Source organism: Myotis brandtii, unplaced genomic scaffold, assembly GCF_000412655.1.
Source record: "Myotis brandtii unplaced genomic scaffold, ASM41265v1 scaffold123, whole genome shotgun sequence".
In the NCBI taxonomy this organism is placed as follows: Eukaryota; Metazoa; Chordata; class Mammalia; order Chiroptera; family Vespertilionidae; genus Myotis; species Myotis brandtii.
The window spans coordinates 9,700,248-9,714,905 of NW_005354291.1; the positions used below are offsets into that span (position 1 = coordinate 9,700,248).

At 41.2% G+C, this 14,658-nt stretch overlaps 1 protein-coding gene, 1 long non-coding RNA gene and 1 pseudogene across 2 annotated transcripts in view; 2 read left to right on the top strand and 1 right to left on the bottom strand.

The window, feature by feature from the left end:
* Positions 1-6,077: 6,077 nt before the first annotated feature.
* LOC106724859 overlaps positions 6,078-14,658 on the bottom strand; it is a 16,276-nt gene continuing 7,695 nt past the window's right edge. The window contains exons 2-3 of the long non-coding RNA XR_001360694.1: positions 13,879-13,883; positions 6,078-6,141 (exon numbers count right to left, since the gene is read on the bottom strand). This is a non-coding gene — a long non-coding RNA (uncharacterized LOC106724859). The remainder of the gene's footprint in view (positions 6,142-13,878; positions 13,884-14,658) is intronic.
* On the top strand, positions 8,627-10,223 carry LOC102243879 (annotated as a pseudogene).
* The window catches only part of ARG1 (arginase 1), a 14,407-nt gene continuing 11,879 nt past the window's right edge, over positions 12,131-14,658 (top strand). Inside the window, exons 1-2 of the mRNA XM_005859009.2 lie at positions 12,131-12,214; positions 12,554-12,669. Coding sequence (XP_005859071.1) covers positions 12,613-12,669 — 57 coding nt within the window. The 5' untranslated portion in view covers positions 12,131-12,214; positions 12,554-12,612. The remainder of the gene's footprint in view (positions 12,215-12,553; positions 12,670-14,658) is intronic.

The following is a 14,658-nucleotide window of genomic DNA, read 5'->3' on the forward strand; positions in this document are numbered from 1 at the left end:
GGAGCTCTAACGGTGAGCAGTATAACCAGGCAGCCTGCTTCATTCTCGAGGGCACTCTGCAGGCCTATGTTCCAATGCTCCCCCTCCCCACTGACTTGCTGTTCAAGAGCAGGAGCCCCAAATCCTGTTCTCCAGTTAAGGAATACATGCTAATTTCTCTTTTATAATTGTTTTCATAGAAAAGATAAGATACAGCCTCTGAACGTGGAACTAGAGGGTGGGAAATCCACTCTTGGGGTGGAGGCTTTCAACTTCCAATTGTTTTCCTTAGTGACAAATAGATCAATTTTTGTTACTGATCAGCTGCTCTGCTAACAGTTTCTGTTAAGACAGCTATTTCATAAGCAATGGAGAAATCTTTGTTTTGAAGAGTATGTAGGCTTTTGACTCACATGAGAGATAATATTTGCAAGTCACTGTCCTCTGGAATTTCTGCATGGAGTCACTAACGTCACTGCCTTGCCCAATTGAGAGATTTTAATTTAATAATTAAATATATAACTTAAAAATAACAAAGCCCTAGCTGATTTGGCTCAGTGGATAGAGCGTCAGCCTGTGGATTGAAGGGTCCCAGGTTCAATTCCGGTCAAGGGCACATGTCCGGGTTGTGGGCTTGATCACCAGTAGGTGTGCAGGAGGCAGCCGATCAATGATTTTCATCATTGATGTTTCTATCTCTCTCTCTCCCTCCTCTCTGAAATCAATAAAAATATCTTTAAAATATATACATACCAGCTTAGCCCTGGCTGATGTGACTTGGTGGTTAGAGCGTTGTTGGCCTGTGCACCGAAGGGTCTCAAGTTCAATTCCTGGTTAAGGGCACATACCTGGGTAGTTGGTTCGATCCAGCCCCTTCCCCTCCCGCCCAGCCCAGCCCAGCCCTGGTTGGGGCACATGCAGGAGGCAACCAATTGATATGTCTGTCTCACATCTCTCTCTCTCTCTCTCTTCTCTCTCTCTCTTTCTCTCTCCCCCTCCCCACTCTTCCACTCTCTCTGAAAAATCAATGGATAAAATATCCTTGGGTGAGGATTAACAAAACAAACAAACAAATACCAGCTTAAGGAAAAAGGAAAGTTTAAAGCAAAAATGATAAAAATAACTTTGGTCCATGTTGCTTGTTTTCTCACCACAACCATGGTCCCAAATGTTTAGGCCTAGTTTGACCTGGAAGTGCCAAATTTTCAAGAAAGAGATATTATGCTTATTAGGATTACCACTTTCTCCATCCACAAATGAGCTTTGATTTTTACATCAATGAACCTTTTTAGAAAATTAAAGTTTTTTAATCTATAAAATATTTATTTGATCAGGTATAGGTAAGAAGAGAGATGCTTAAATTCAGCACACATTATATCTAATGCCACTGTCATTCATTTGCACATTATTTATGGAAAATCAGATGTTAAAATAACCTTTAAAGTCTAATACAGTATTTCTAATAGTGAAGAGGGAAACAATGTAAATATTCATCATTCAAGTAAATTATTGTACAATCATTTGATAGAATGTTGATATCTCTTTAGAAGCAGTCTTCAAAGATTTTTATTAATATGGGAAGTGTTCAGAAAATAATTCTAAGAGAAAAAAACAAGATAGAAAATTGTCCCCAATGAACAAAACATATAAATACAAAAAATATTAGAAAGTAATATAGTTGAATATTAGCAGTATTTACATATGGGGGTAGGGCTGTAGGTAATGTTCATTTTATTCTTTTTTTGTTAATCCTCACCCAAGGACATTTTTCCATTGATTTTTTAGAGAGAGTGGAAGGAAGAGGGAGAGAGAGATACATCAATTGGTTGCCTCCTGCACAAGCCCCAACCACAGCCGGGGACTGAGCCTGCAACTGAGATACATGCCCTTGACTGGAATCGAACCCGAGATCCTTCAGTCCAAGGGCTAACGCTCTACCCACTGAGCCAAACTGGTGAGGGCTCATTTTATTCTTAAAATTTTTTTGCAATGGACACATATTCATTTTTAAGTAAAAACAGTGTTTTGGTCTATCAGCAGGAAGAAAAGTAAAAATTTTAAGGAATCTGATAAATTATCCAGTGAGTAACTAAAAGTTGCCTCATTGACATGATAAATATCCCCAATCAGTATCATTAGAGATATTCATGTTTGCATATAAAGTTTTCATGAAAGTATTTCTGTTTTATAAAAACAAACACACACACAAACAAAAAAAAAACCCCACAGGTTGGTCTTAATAATTTTAAGCATAATTTTCTCTAAGCCTTCTCTAGATGAATAGTTTTGCTTCCTTATAATAGCATTATGAATTCAACTAATAGGACAAGTACATGTGTTTTAGTGAGGCTGTGACTCTTTTCTGTCAATATAGAAAAGAAAGCATCCGACCTTGAACTTGCCTTGAAAACAGTAGACGCTCCTCCCAGTAGCACAAACCTGCCTGGGTGTTCCCCTGTAACAAAGTTTGGCAATGTAGTCCATGGACATTACACAGTAAATACCACTCATAGTTCTGCTTCCAAATGCCTTGTTGGCAAAAATTTTGAAACTCTGGAGGTACTAGGCTCACAAGTTAGATCTCAGTGGGAATGCAAAGCAATGGTTATTTCCAAATCTGAGAAAATAACAATGTCTATATCCACCTAACTAAGAAACTGCCTTTAACTCATTTAAAAGTAGTGATGACTGCCCTAGCTGGTTTGGCTCAGTGGATAAAGCCTTGCCCTGCAGACTGAAAGGTCCTGGGTTCGATTCCGGGCAAGGGCACATGCCCGGGTTATAGGCTCGATCCCCAGTAGGGGACATGCAGGAGACAGCAAATCAATGGTTCTCTCTCATCATTGATGTTTCTCTCTCCCTTCCTCTCTGAAATCAATAAAAATATATTTTAAAAATAAATAAATAAATAAATAAATAATGAGATAAAAGAAAAACTTAGGTATAACTATAGGGAGAAGGAAACCATACCCCCAAAATTAATAATATAAAAATTGGTACTGAGAATTCATTGACTAGATGATTAAGCTAAAGAAAGAATGATTGAACCAGAAAATAGGTCACAAGCTATTCTTCAGAATGCAACATGGAAAGACAAAGAGAAGTAAGTGATAAGAGAATGGAGGTAGAAGGCCTAACATATTTTTAACTTTAATCCCAGAAGAGAGGGGAGAATATGAGGTACAGAATATTAGACACAAGCATATAAAAATGGCTAGGAATTTTAAAAATTGATAAACAACACTCATCCACAAATTCAAGAAGCCTAACAAATCCAAGAAAGATATATAGAACTCCACAGTTAGATATAGCACACCAAAACTACCAAAAACCAAGGTCAAAGAGAAAAATCTTAAAAACTAGACAAAACCCACTTTCCTCAGGAAAAGCCTCAATGGAAACTTAAATAAATTAGTTCCCAGAGCATGAACCAATATATTTATTTTTTAAAAACCCAAAACTATATCATCTCTTAAATTAAGAGATTTCTGGTTTCCCTTAATAATTATAAGACATGATATCCAGTGTCAATTAATACATGGACACACTAAAACTCAGGAAATAATAAAATTTCACTTTTAATTTAATTTTCCAGAAAAATTAGACTTTGAGGGCATCCACCATTAATAGAACAAATCAAAAGAAAGTAATACTGAAACATAAAGTAACCAACTTGGTTTGACTTTCTGGGTTTGGGAAGAGGACATGATGAATTTTGTGCAGATAATTCGTCAATTTTTAAGTGTAGGGTGCACTCGTCACTTACCAGTTTACATTTCTGAAAGATTCTGAATATCCCTCTTGTCTTTCATAAGCTAAAGGTTGACTGTCTCATTTACAAGAATGACGGAGTCTTGCAGGTGAAGAGGGGTGCCATGAAGTGGGAATAGCATTAGAGGGACCCGAGAAATGTGCATTTCAGTCTCTGTTTCAGGGTCAATTAGCTGTGTGATGTGTGTAAGCCACTCTGCCTCAGAGGCTGCAGTTATTTCATATGACCGTCACTTATGTGCCAGGCCGCATATGCCTTTGAGTAAATCTAGATCCCAACGGGCATGCACAGTAGTTCTTGGGTTCCAATCTTTGTTCAGGACATTAAGTCCCACACTATTTCTAGGTGGCACCCAGAGGTCACCATATGTACTCATGATCTTAGTGATTTTATTTTCTTGTGACCTATACCTTCCCCCTTTTCCCTATTGACTGTCTTTGGGAGTCTGTAACTTCCAAAAGATGTAAATATCTTCCCCCAACAAGCCTGCAGTTCGGGGACCCATTGAGCATTATATCTCTGGAGACCTCAATGCACCAAAGTGGTGGAGCTCCCCATTTTGAGTTACTCTCTGTCACCTGGCACAGTGCTCCTTGAGCTCCCTATGCTCATACAGAGATCAGGGACATTGCTCGTCCACATTTTGTTTCCTTTTTTTTGTTTTTAATATATGTTTATTGATTTCAGAGAAGAAGGGAGAGGAGAGAGAGATAGAAAAATCAATGATGAGAGAGAATCATTGATTGGCTGCCTCCTGCATACCCCCCACTGGAGATGAAGCCTGCAATTCGGGCATGTGCCCTGACCAGGAATCGAACTGTGACCTCCTGGTTCATAGGTCCACGTTCAACCACTGAGTCACATTGGCCAGGCCACATTTTGTTTTCTATAGGCTCCACACTCCCAGGAGTTTGGCTGGGTAAAGAGAGAGGAAGGCAAAGAAAGAGGAGGAGGCTATAAGATATAGTCATGAGGTGACATGAGTCAGACACTCAGAGGGAACCACCCTCTCTGCTTAGGCTTCTAGCATGCCTCACAGGGTCAGGAGAGCTTCTACCCAGAGACATAACTAGGTCACTTGCCAGGGATCACTCAGTTTGAACATTTTCATAAACTCAGGTGTCCCAGGAGCAGGCCCATCGTTACTGTATTGGGTTTAAAGAGTCTTGCCGGTGCACCAAACGAAATGGTTCCCTGGAAGCATAAATGGTTCCCTGGAAGCCCTGGAAGTCATTAAAGATTTAGTCATTTGGATTTTGAGTATTTTCCAGTCCTTTGTAAAAGTGCTAAGAATCCTGGGCTTCTTGCATGTTAGCTGGCTGATAAAAAAAGAAAAGAAAAAGGCCAAGGGTTGGAGCCTTAGAAAGAGGTAGAGAGTAAGAGCTATGTCATTTTTTTTTGTTCCTCTCATTATACAAGGTATTATTCATTCTTTATTATTGCAAAAACCTTCATTGAGGGCTGTTGGCAGTTATATTATGTTCCCCCAAAAGATACATTAAAGTCCTAATCTCCAGTGCCTCAGATGTGGCCCTATGTGGAAATAGTGTCATTGCAGATATATTGGTTAAGATGAGGACACACTAGAGTAAATGTGCCCTTAACCTAATATGACTTGTGCCCTTATAAGAAGATGGCATGTAAACACAGAAACACAAGGAGAAAGTCATGTGAAGACAGAGGATTAGAGTGATGCCTTTATAAGGCAGAGACACCACCAGAAGCTAGGAAAAGGCAAGGGAGAATTTCCCTGTATGTTTAAGAAGCAGGGCTCTGCAACACTTTGGTTTCAGACTTCTAGCCTCCAGAAATATGATTTCTGCTCTTTTACATTATCCAGTTTGTGGTATTCTATTATGGTAGCCCTAGGAAACTGATATAAGGTCCTATGTGCCAATTCTTATTCTAGTGGCTTTGGATCTCAGTTAAATAAGATGTGGTTCCATCCTCAGGAAATGCCAGATAGGGAGGGAGGGAGGAAAGAGAGATTGGTTAAGAATTTTTTATTGTTAAAAGAAGGGTTTTTAAAACTCAATATATATACTCTAAAATAAATAAAAAGATTGAGCTGTGATAGAATGACATAAGTAAGGTGATTTCTTCTTACTTTGGGAGTCCTGAAATGACAGCTTTGGAGATTGAAAAGGGTTTATGTTTACAACAAAAAGGAAGCAGGGATCACTAGAAGTCAGCAAGAGTTTACTCACCTTTACTAAGAACAGGATCAACTCATCACCTTTGACAGGAAAGTCAGACTGGTAGTTGACAAAAGGTAGCAGACAAAGTGTAGCAGTAATTTATTGACACTCCTGGTAATTTTCCTTATGATGTCCTTATGGACAAGATGGAGTGGTTGACTTGGGAACAGAGTGAACAACCGTATCTATGGACTGATGATTAAATTTTTTTTTAATCCTCACCCAAGGATATTTTTCCGTTGATTTTCAGAGAGTGGAAAAGAGAGGGAAAGACAAAGAGAAATATCGATGTGAGAGAAGCACAATGATTGGTTGCCTCCTGCACACGCCCCAACGAGAGTCTGGGCCAGGGAGGAGCCTGCAACTGAGGTACAGTGCCCTTGACCGGAACGAACCTGGGACCCTTTGGTCCACAGGCTGAGGCTCTTCCACTGATCCAATCCGGCTAGGGTGATGATTAATTAATGGGTTTATGCCAATCTGGATTGAAGTATCCAGTGGAATGCCAAGGAGCTATTACATAAGTGTTGACCTGTTCACTTTTTATCAGTGACCCGAAAAAGTCAGGCATTACCAAATTTGTCTTTGATGGGCCAGATGACTTCTTCTACACCTGGACATATGCACTTAATTCTGGATGGGACACACAGGGAATAGGGAAACCAGAAAATGTTTTGAAGAGAGTGATTGAGTTGGTAACCTGAAGGAAAGTATCAATCATGTAATACAAGAAACTGATGAGGTGTCTGGGGGTATTCAAGCTAAACAATAGAGGACCCAAGAAATCTGAGACAGCATGTTTTACTTGGATTGAAGGGTTGCGGTCAATGGATCAAATAACAGGAAGGCAATCTCAGCTTGATATAAGAGGAACTTTCAGATGCTAGAGTTTTTAAAATGCAGGCGATGAGACTCGACCTATGAACCAGGAGGTCATGGTTCGATTCCTGGTCAGGGCACATGCTTGGGTTGCGAGCTCAGAGATCGTGCAGGAGGCAGCTGATCAATGATTCTCTCTCATCATTGATGTATTGATGTTTCTGTCTCATTCTCCTTCTCCCTTGCTCTCTGAAATCAATAAAAATATTTTTTAAAAATAAAGTAAAATGCAGATAATGAAATGTGAAAGATAGCAAACATCTATTGATTAATCTATACATTTAGTAAAAATTCTAGCAGGATTTTTTAAAATCTGACAACTTATTCTAGAATAGAGGCCCATGACATCCACAAAATCATGATAATAAACCAGTGTGGAATTGGTGCATCAACAGGTAAATAAGCCAATGGAACTGAAGAAGGCGTTCAGTGACAGATTTGTGTATTTAGGAGAACTTGGTATATGATGAAGATACCACTGGAACCAATAACAGAAAATGGATGAACTGTTCAATGGGTTTCATTTAGGAAATTGCTAAGGGGACTACACAGGAAAAAGTATAGTTGGGGAACTTTCACAGTATACCAAGATGTATGCAGATGAATTAAAGAAGTAAATGTGAAAGATAAACTCTAAAGCAAATAGAAGAAAATATAGAAACGTGTATTTGTGATTTTGGAGTAGGGAGGACTTATTCAAAATTTCCAGAACACAAAACATGAGGGGAAAATTATTCAGTTGCCTATTTAAAAGTTAAGGATTTGGGGTGATAACATATACAAAGTTATCAGATTACTGACACTTGGGAAAGTTTTTTGCAACATCAGCACCATAAGACAGCAGTTTTCAACCAGTGGGCCGCAAAAAAATTTTAAAACATGCAATACCTGACTAGTTAGTCAGGGGCACTAACCTATTTTTCCTTAGATTGTTAAATAAAAAAAATGACAACAGCCAGCACAACAATAGGTGTCTGGTGTGAATGAATCAAAATTATAGCTATTTTTTTTTGTCAGATTGGCAAAAATATATTTTTTGGTGTGCCACAACATTTTACTAATTAGTTTATGTGTGTCATGAGATGAAAAAGGTTGCAAATCCCTCCCATAAGTTAGTATCTAGCTATACAAAATACATATACTACACAATATACTACAAGTAACTATCTAGTAATGCAAGTGAATCTACAAGTGAAAGATAGGAAGTCTGTTTGGAAAATAGTCCTATTAAACTGGACCTGTGAGACACTGGTTTTCTTGTTCACACATTCTACAAATATTTATTGAGTGCCTATCACATATCAGCATTGTTCTAGGTTCTGGGAATACAACAGACAAAACTCTGTCCTCCTGGAATTTAAATACTCCCCAATGTTCTCTCTTACCAATAGAAAAAAAAGAAATTAGTTTCTACTAAGTGAATTTCTCCTCTAAATTACAATCATGTCATTTTAAAGTTGGAAGGATTCATAGGGTGCATTTCTCCTAAATCCGTATTTTCTTGGCGATAAAGAACTCCCCTCACAGATCTGGCAGGCACGAGGATCTGACACCTGGCTTGTGCTTCATTGTAAAGCGCAGAGGTTAGGTGGATCCACAATGCTTAACAGTGAATCATGGCTCTTGCTCTACAACCTGAGTGACAGTTGGCAACCTCTCTGAGCTTCAGTTTCCTCATCAATAAAATGGCATCAAAGATGAGACTTGAGGGGGGTTGGGGGGCAGGTAAGTGATTTGTATCCGGGTTGCGAGGTGCTGGGAGTCTCCACTGACCTTGCAGCCTGTGGAGGAGTGGAAAATGGCAGAGTTGCAGATGTTACTGGAGGAGGAAATCCCGTCTGGCAAGAGGGCACTTATAGAGAGTTACCAGAACCTGACCCGGGTGGCGGACTACTGTGAGAACACCTACATACAGGCTACAGACAAGAGAAAAGCTTTAGAAGAGACCAAAGCCTATACAACCCAATCCCTAGCTAGTGTTGCTTATCAAATAAATGCATTGGCCAACAATGTACTCCAATTGCTGGACACCCAAGCCTCTCAGCTTCGGAGAATGGAGTCCTCCATCAATCATATCTCACAGACGGTGGACATTCATAAAGAGAATGGAGATTGGTATTTTGACAACAAATAAGAAAACATCAAGAACTCACAAAATAATAGCACCTGCAAATATGGAGCACCCTGTAAGGTATATTCGGAAACGTATTGACTATACAGTTCTGGATGATGTGGGCCATGGTGTCAAGCATGGAAATAACCTAAATTCTCCTACTCAGAAACCACCAAGTCCTCCCATGTCAGCCCGGGGAACGATGGGACGGAATAGGCCTTACAAAACCCTGGAACCTGTTAAACCTCCAACAGTTCCTAATGACTATATGACCCGTCCTGCTAGGCTTGGAAGTCAGCATAGCCCAGGCAGGACAGCTTCTTTAACTCAGAGACCGAGGACACACAGTGGAAGTAGTGAGGGAAGTGGAAGTCGAGAAAACAGTGGAAGCAGCAGTATTGGCATTCCCATTGCCGTGCCTACACCTTCACCACCCACTATTGGATCAGCGGCCCCAGGCTCAGCTCCTGGTTCCCAGTGTGGCACAATGACCAGGCAGATTTCTTGACACAACTCTACCACTTCCTTGACATCTTTTGGTGGATACAGATGAACTCCCTCTGTGACTGCTCAATTTTCTGCTCAGCCCCCTGGTAATGGAGGTCCACTTTATTCTCAGAATTCAATTGCTGATAGTCAAACTCCTCCACCACCACTTCCACCAGTTAACATTCCCATGTTTGATGACTCTCCACCTCCGCCACCACCACCTCCAGTAGATTATAAAGATGAGGAGGCTGCATTAGTTCATTATAATGACCCATATGCAGATGGGGATCCTGCGTGGGCCCCTAAAAATTATATTGAGAAAGTTGTGGCAATATATGATTATACAAAAGACAAGGATGATGAGCTGTCATTTATGAGGGTGCAATCATCTACACTAATGCAAATTGGTGTCACTCCACTATGCCCACCAGCCAATCAGAGCGACTATACAAATTAACCCAACAAAGATGGTGGTTAATTTGCATACACAGACATGGAGCGAAGACTGAAGGCTCTGGCCGGAGTGAAGACTGAAGATTGAAGAGGCTTGGTTTCTCCACTGTGGCTGGACCAAAGGCCTGGGTCCTGGGTGCCAGAGGAAAACCGGTGCCAGCAGCCAGGGGAAGGAAGACCTATTGCGTGAATCTTCGTGCAACAGGCTTCTAGTTTATGTAATAAAGAAGAATGATGATGGCTGGCATGAAGGAGTCTGCAATCGAGTGACTGGTCTGTTCCCTGGGAACTATGTTGAATCAATCACGCACTATACTGATTAAAATTTTTTGCTTTTAAAGTAGGTTCTTATTATTACTCAGTCATACTGTGGGACTATTAATGGTTAACAAAATTGTCTTAAAATGTGCCCATATTTTCAGGACATGCTGTTTTATTGGTATAATTGAACGTCTACCTTGTAAGCATAAATCTTTGGGCAGTTTGTGTATTGCTAAACAGCAATTTATACTGTCCATAACTGTTTTTTTTTTAAATATATTTTATTGATTTTTTACAGAGAGGAAGGGAGAGAGATAGAGAGTTAGAAACATTGATGAGAGAGAAACATCGATCAGCTGCCTCCTGCACATCTCCCACTGGGGATGTGCCCGCAACCCAGGTACATGCCCTTGACCGGAATCGAACCTGGGACCTTTCAGTCCGCAGGCCGACGCTCTATCCACTGAGCCAAACCGGTTTCAGCTGTCCATAACTGTTTATGCTTATATACTTACTTACACAATGTTAACTTTATGACCATTTTAAATATTCTGGGGGTCTGGGATATAATATTTAACAAATCATGAATCAGATTGTACCATTAATGTTTCAGTGCAGCATGGTTACTAATGCTATGTCAGACTAATATTAAAATCAGAAACTTAAAAAAAAAAGATGAGACTTGACATAATGTTGGTACAAGGATTAAATGAGATAATATAAAACAGAACAGCATCTGGCACATGATAAAAACTCATTGTTGGCTGTTTTTACTTCTATATCTTGATTATGATTCCAAAGACTGTTATTTTCCTACTAGAGGACCAGTGCACAAAATTTGTGTATGGCGGGGGGTATCCCTCAGCCCTACCTGAACCCTCTACAATCTGGGACCCCTCAGGGGATGTCCAGCTGCCTGCAGTTGGACATCCCTCTCACAATCCGGGACCGCTGGCTCCTAACCACTCTCCTGCCTGATTGCACCTAACCACTCTGCCTGCCGGCCTGATCGCCACCTAACTGCCCTCCCCTCTGGCCTAATCACCCCCAACTGCCCTCCCCAGCCAGCCTGATCTTTCCCTGTAACTGCTTGCTCCCCCCCCCCCACCCCAACCGCCCCCTCATGAATCAGATTGTACCATTAATGTTTCAGTGCAGCATGGTTACTAATGCTATGTCAGACTAATATTAAAATCAGAAACTTAAAAAAAAAAGATGAGACTTGACATAATGTTGGTACAAGGATTAAATGAGATAATATAAAACAGAACAGCATCTGGCACATGATAAAAACTCATTGTTGGCTGTTTTTACTTCTATATCTTGATTATGATTCCAAAGACTGTTATTTTCCTACTAGAGGACCAGTGCACAAAATTTGTGTATGGCGGGGGGTATCCCTCAGCCCTACCTGAACCCTCTACAATCTGGGACCCCTCAGGGGATGTCCAGCTGCCTGCAGTTGGACATCCCTCTCACAATCCGGGACCGCTGGCTCCTAACCACTCTCCTGCCTGATTGCACCTAACCACTCTGCCTGCCGGCCTGATCGCCACCTAACTGCCCTCCCCTCTGGCCTAATCACCCCCAACTGCCCTCCCCAGCCAGCCTGATCTTTCCCTGTAACTGCTTGCTCCCCCCCCCCCCCCCCCAGCCTAATCGCCCCCTAACTGCTTGCTCCCCTGCCGGCCTGATTGCCCCTAACTGCCTCTGCCTCAGTCCCCGCCACCGTGGCTTTGTCCGGAAGGAAGTTGGACCTCTGGAAGATGTCCAGTCGACCTGGTCTAGTTAGCATATTACCCTTTTATTAGTATAAACACACCATATTTAAAAATCAGTATGGCAACACCTCCGAGTTATTAATGAGGCAATTAAGATTTCCTTTAATAATAAGCAGAAAAGGAAGTCATATGCTTTCCCTTGTGGTGTAGGATGTGTCTCACTGATTAACCATTAATCCCAGTGTGTGAAACTTGAACTCAGGATTGTAGGGCTGGAAGGGTTGTGAGGCGATCATCTTGTCAGTCCCAGCCCTTCTTTGACACGGAAGGACTCGAAGCCCTGGAGGAAGTAAGTGCCCTTCCTGGAGTTAGTACAGCTGAAACCATGGCACTGTTTATGTGATAATGATGACTTCATTAGATTAGAGAGAGTATTATGATTAGGAAATAAAGATTGTGATTAGACAAGGTATTAACCCAGATGACTTGTCAAATGGCTGTGAATTGGGGACATGGATAATCTCCCTGAATTACGAACCCAAGTTCTTCCACACAGGAAGAACTTGCTGGACTTCCAGTGGACTGTCCTGTTTGGTTCAGTAGGTGGAGCCAATCTTCCTTATTAGAATAAGATAAACAGATTCAGCCCAATTATAAGTGGAAAAAATATGTGTCTCTTGTCATTGAGGGTTGCAGACGTTGTGACTGGCTGGAGACCTCGGGTGCAGTGACCAGGAACGTCAGAGCATGAGTTCTAAGTCAAAATCCATAGGGGTCATCGGAGCTCCTTTCTCAAAGGGACAGGTGAGTAAACAGCCTTCCTTTGAATAGCTGGGATTATTGGACAGTTTCAGGCTTTACACTTAGCAAGGTGTTATTTTCTGGTTAGTTAAGTTTCCTAAGACAGCCTGGCCCTGAAATAGTATATAGTTTAAAGTTGTCTCACCAGTTTGCAACATTGTACAATTATGGTCACAAACCCACTTATTTTTGTGGCCCCTAATCTCAGCCACAGCCAATTTTATTTGAATTTACTACCTTTCCCTCATATTTTTAAAAAGGCAATATTTTTATTTGAATGGAAATGGATTATTTCTGTATTTTAGCTACTTATTTAGATTTCCATGTTGTGGGAACCATGCCAGGTCCCCGGATAGTCAAGGCCGGTGGGAGCACAAAGACCTTGATATCAATACACCAGAATGACCAAAGGCTGCTCTGGGCAAGTGCCCTAACAGAATGTTCAAGGACTCTGAGCCTGGAAATCCTAATCATGCCAAGATCCCATGAGCGGGTACAAGGACACACGGTACACTGTGCCCTTCAGTAGCCAATATTATTGATGCCACTGTTGGCATGAAGCCTTCTTTGTCTAAATGGTATAAAATAAAAATAAGTTACTGACCAAGTTAGTTGGCTGGAGTTGGCTGAGGATGGAGTGAAAAGTCTGCTGGAGTATGGAGAGAGAGCAGCTAGGATGGAGTGTGTGAAGAAGTCTGCTAGAGAGAGCAGCTGGGCAGGAGAGATAGGAGAAGCTGCTGAGCCAGAGAGCTCAGCTACTGCTACCATGTGAGGCGGTGAGTCTAGGAGGCAGCATGTGGCTGCTCAGATAATAGCTGTGGGTACAGAGACTGATGCTGCTTTATGGGAAAGATATATGTTCACCAGCTGGTGTCCAGCTGCCTGCCTGTATGAACTTTGCTGTAAAGGATGTTCTTGTCTAATGGCTATATGGCCACTGGCTTCAGCAATAAAGACTCATTCTTATAAACCCACAACCTCTCATGGCTTCTCCGCCTAAGACACAGCATCCTAGGAGGTCCAGCCCCAGGCAGAGGGGCTCGGACCCAACACATGTTACTAGTGAGCAGAGGATAAAGGAGGAACTTGGACTAAGTTCCCAACCGTTAGTACAGAGGGCGGGGATCAAGCAGGAGCCAGCCCTGGCGTAGTCGGATAGGAGAATTTAGGGAAATGCAGCGACTCAGAACAAATCAGACATACTCAGAGCACCAGGGCTCCTGCTGCGTGCTCCGACACCTGTTCTCATTGTTTTTGGTGTTACTGTGTATATATACAGAGAGAAAGACTTTTAAGAAAACACATTTGTTTAGCTATGTAATGAATGCCTAGAAAAATGTCATAGATTGGTGTTAACTTCAGAGTTCTTTTAATTTGGATAACTTCCACATGATTGCTTTATGCATCTTTGTGAATGATTCCTATTTTTAAGGGCCTTAATAATTCTATACAAGTCTTAGTTCATGGACTAAGTAAAATCCTTTGTGTACCTTTCTTTGAGGGAGGAAAAAAGAAAAAAGAAAGAAAATGTGACTGTAAATTGGTAACGTTGAAAGGACTAATGGATTTATGAAGCTCCCAGATTGCCAAACATGCCAGTAACATTGAAATAAAGTATTTTATTTTCCTGCCCTGGCCACACTCATTCTGGTAAATATAATGAGATTGCAGACACCTTAGACTTCAACATGTATCTGTTCTTAAAAGGGGCGGCGGGGGGTGGGGGGGAGCAAATAAGACAAGTGTGAATTGAAACTCCTAAAGTTTTTCGTTGTTGTTGTTGTTTTTTTAAATGGAGTTTCCTGTAGGTTTCTTAGAACTATTTTGCCCACCTGGGTAGTGTTTTATACTCCTCTTAGTTCTTTTTTTGTTTTTAATTCTCACCCAGGAGTGAGGATATTTTTTCCATTGATTCTAGAGAGAGTGGAAGGAAAGGGGGAGGAGGAAGAGGAGGAGGAGGAAGAAGAGGAGGAGAAGGAGGAGCAGGAGGAG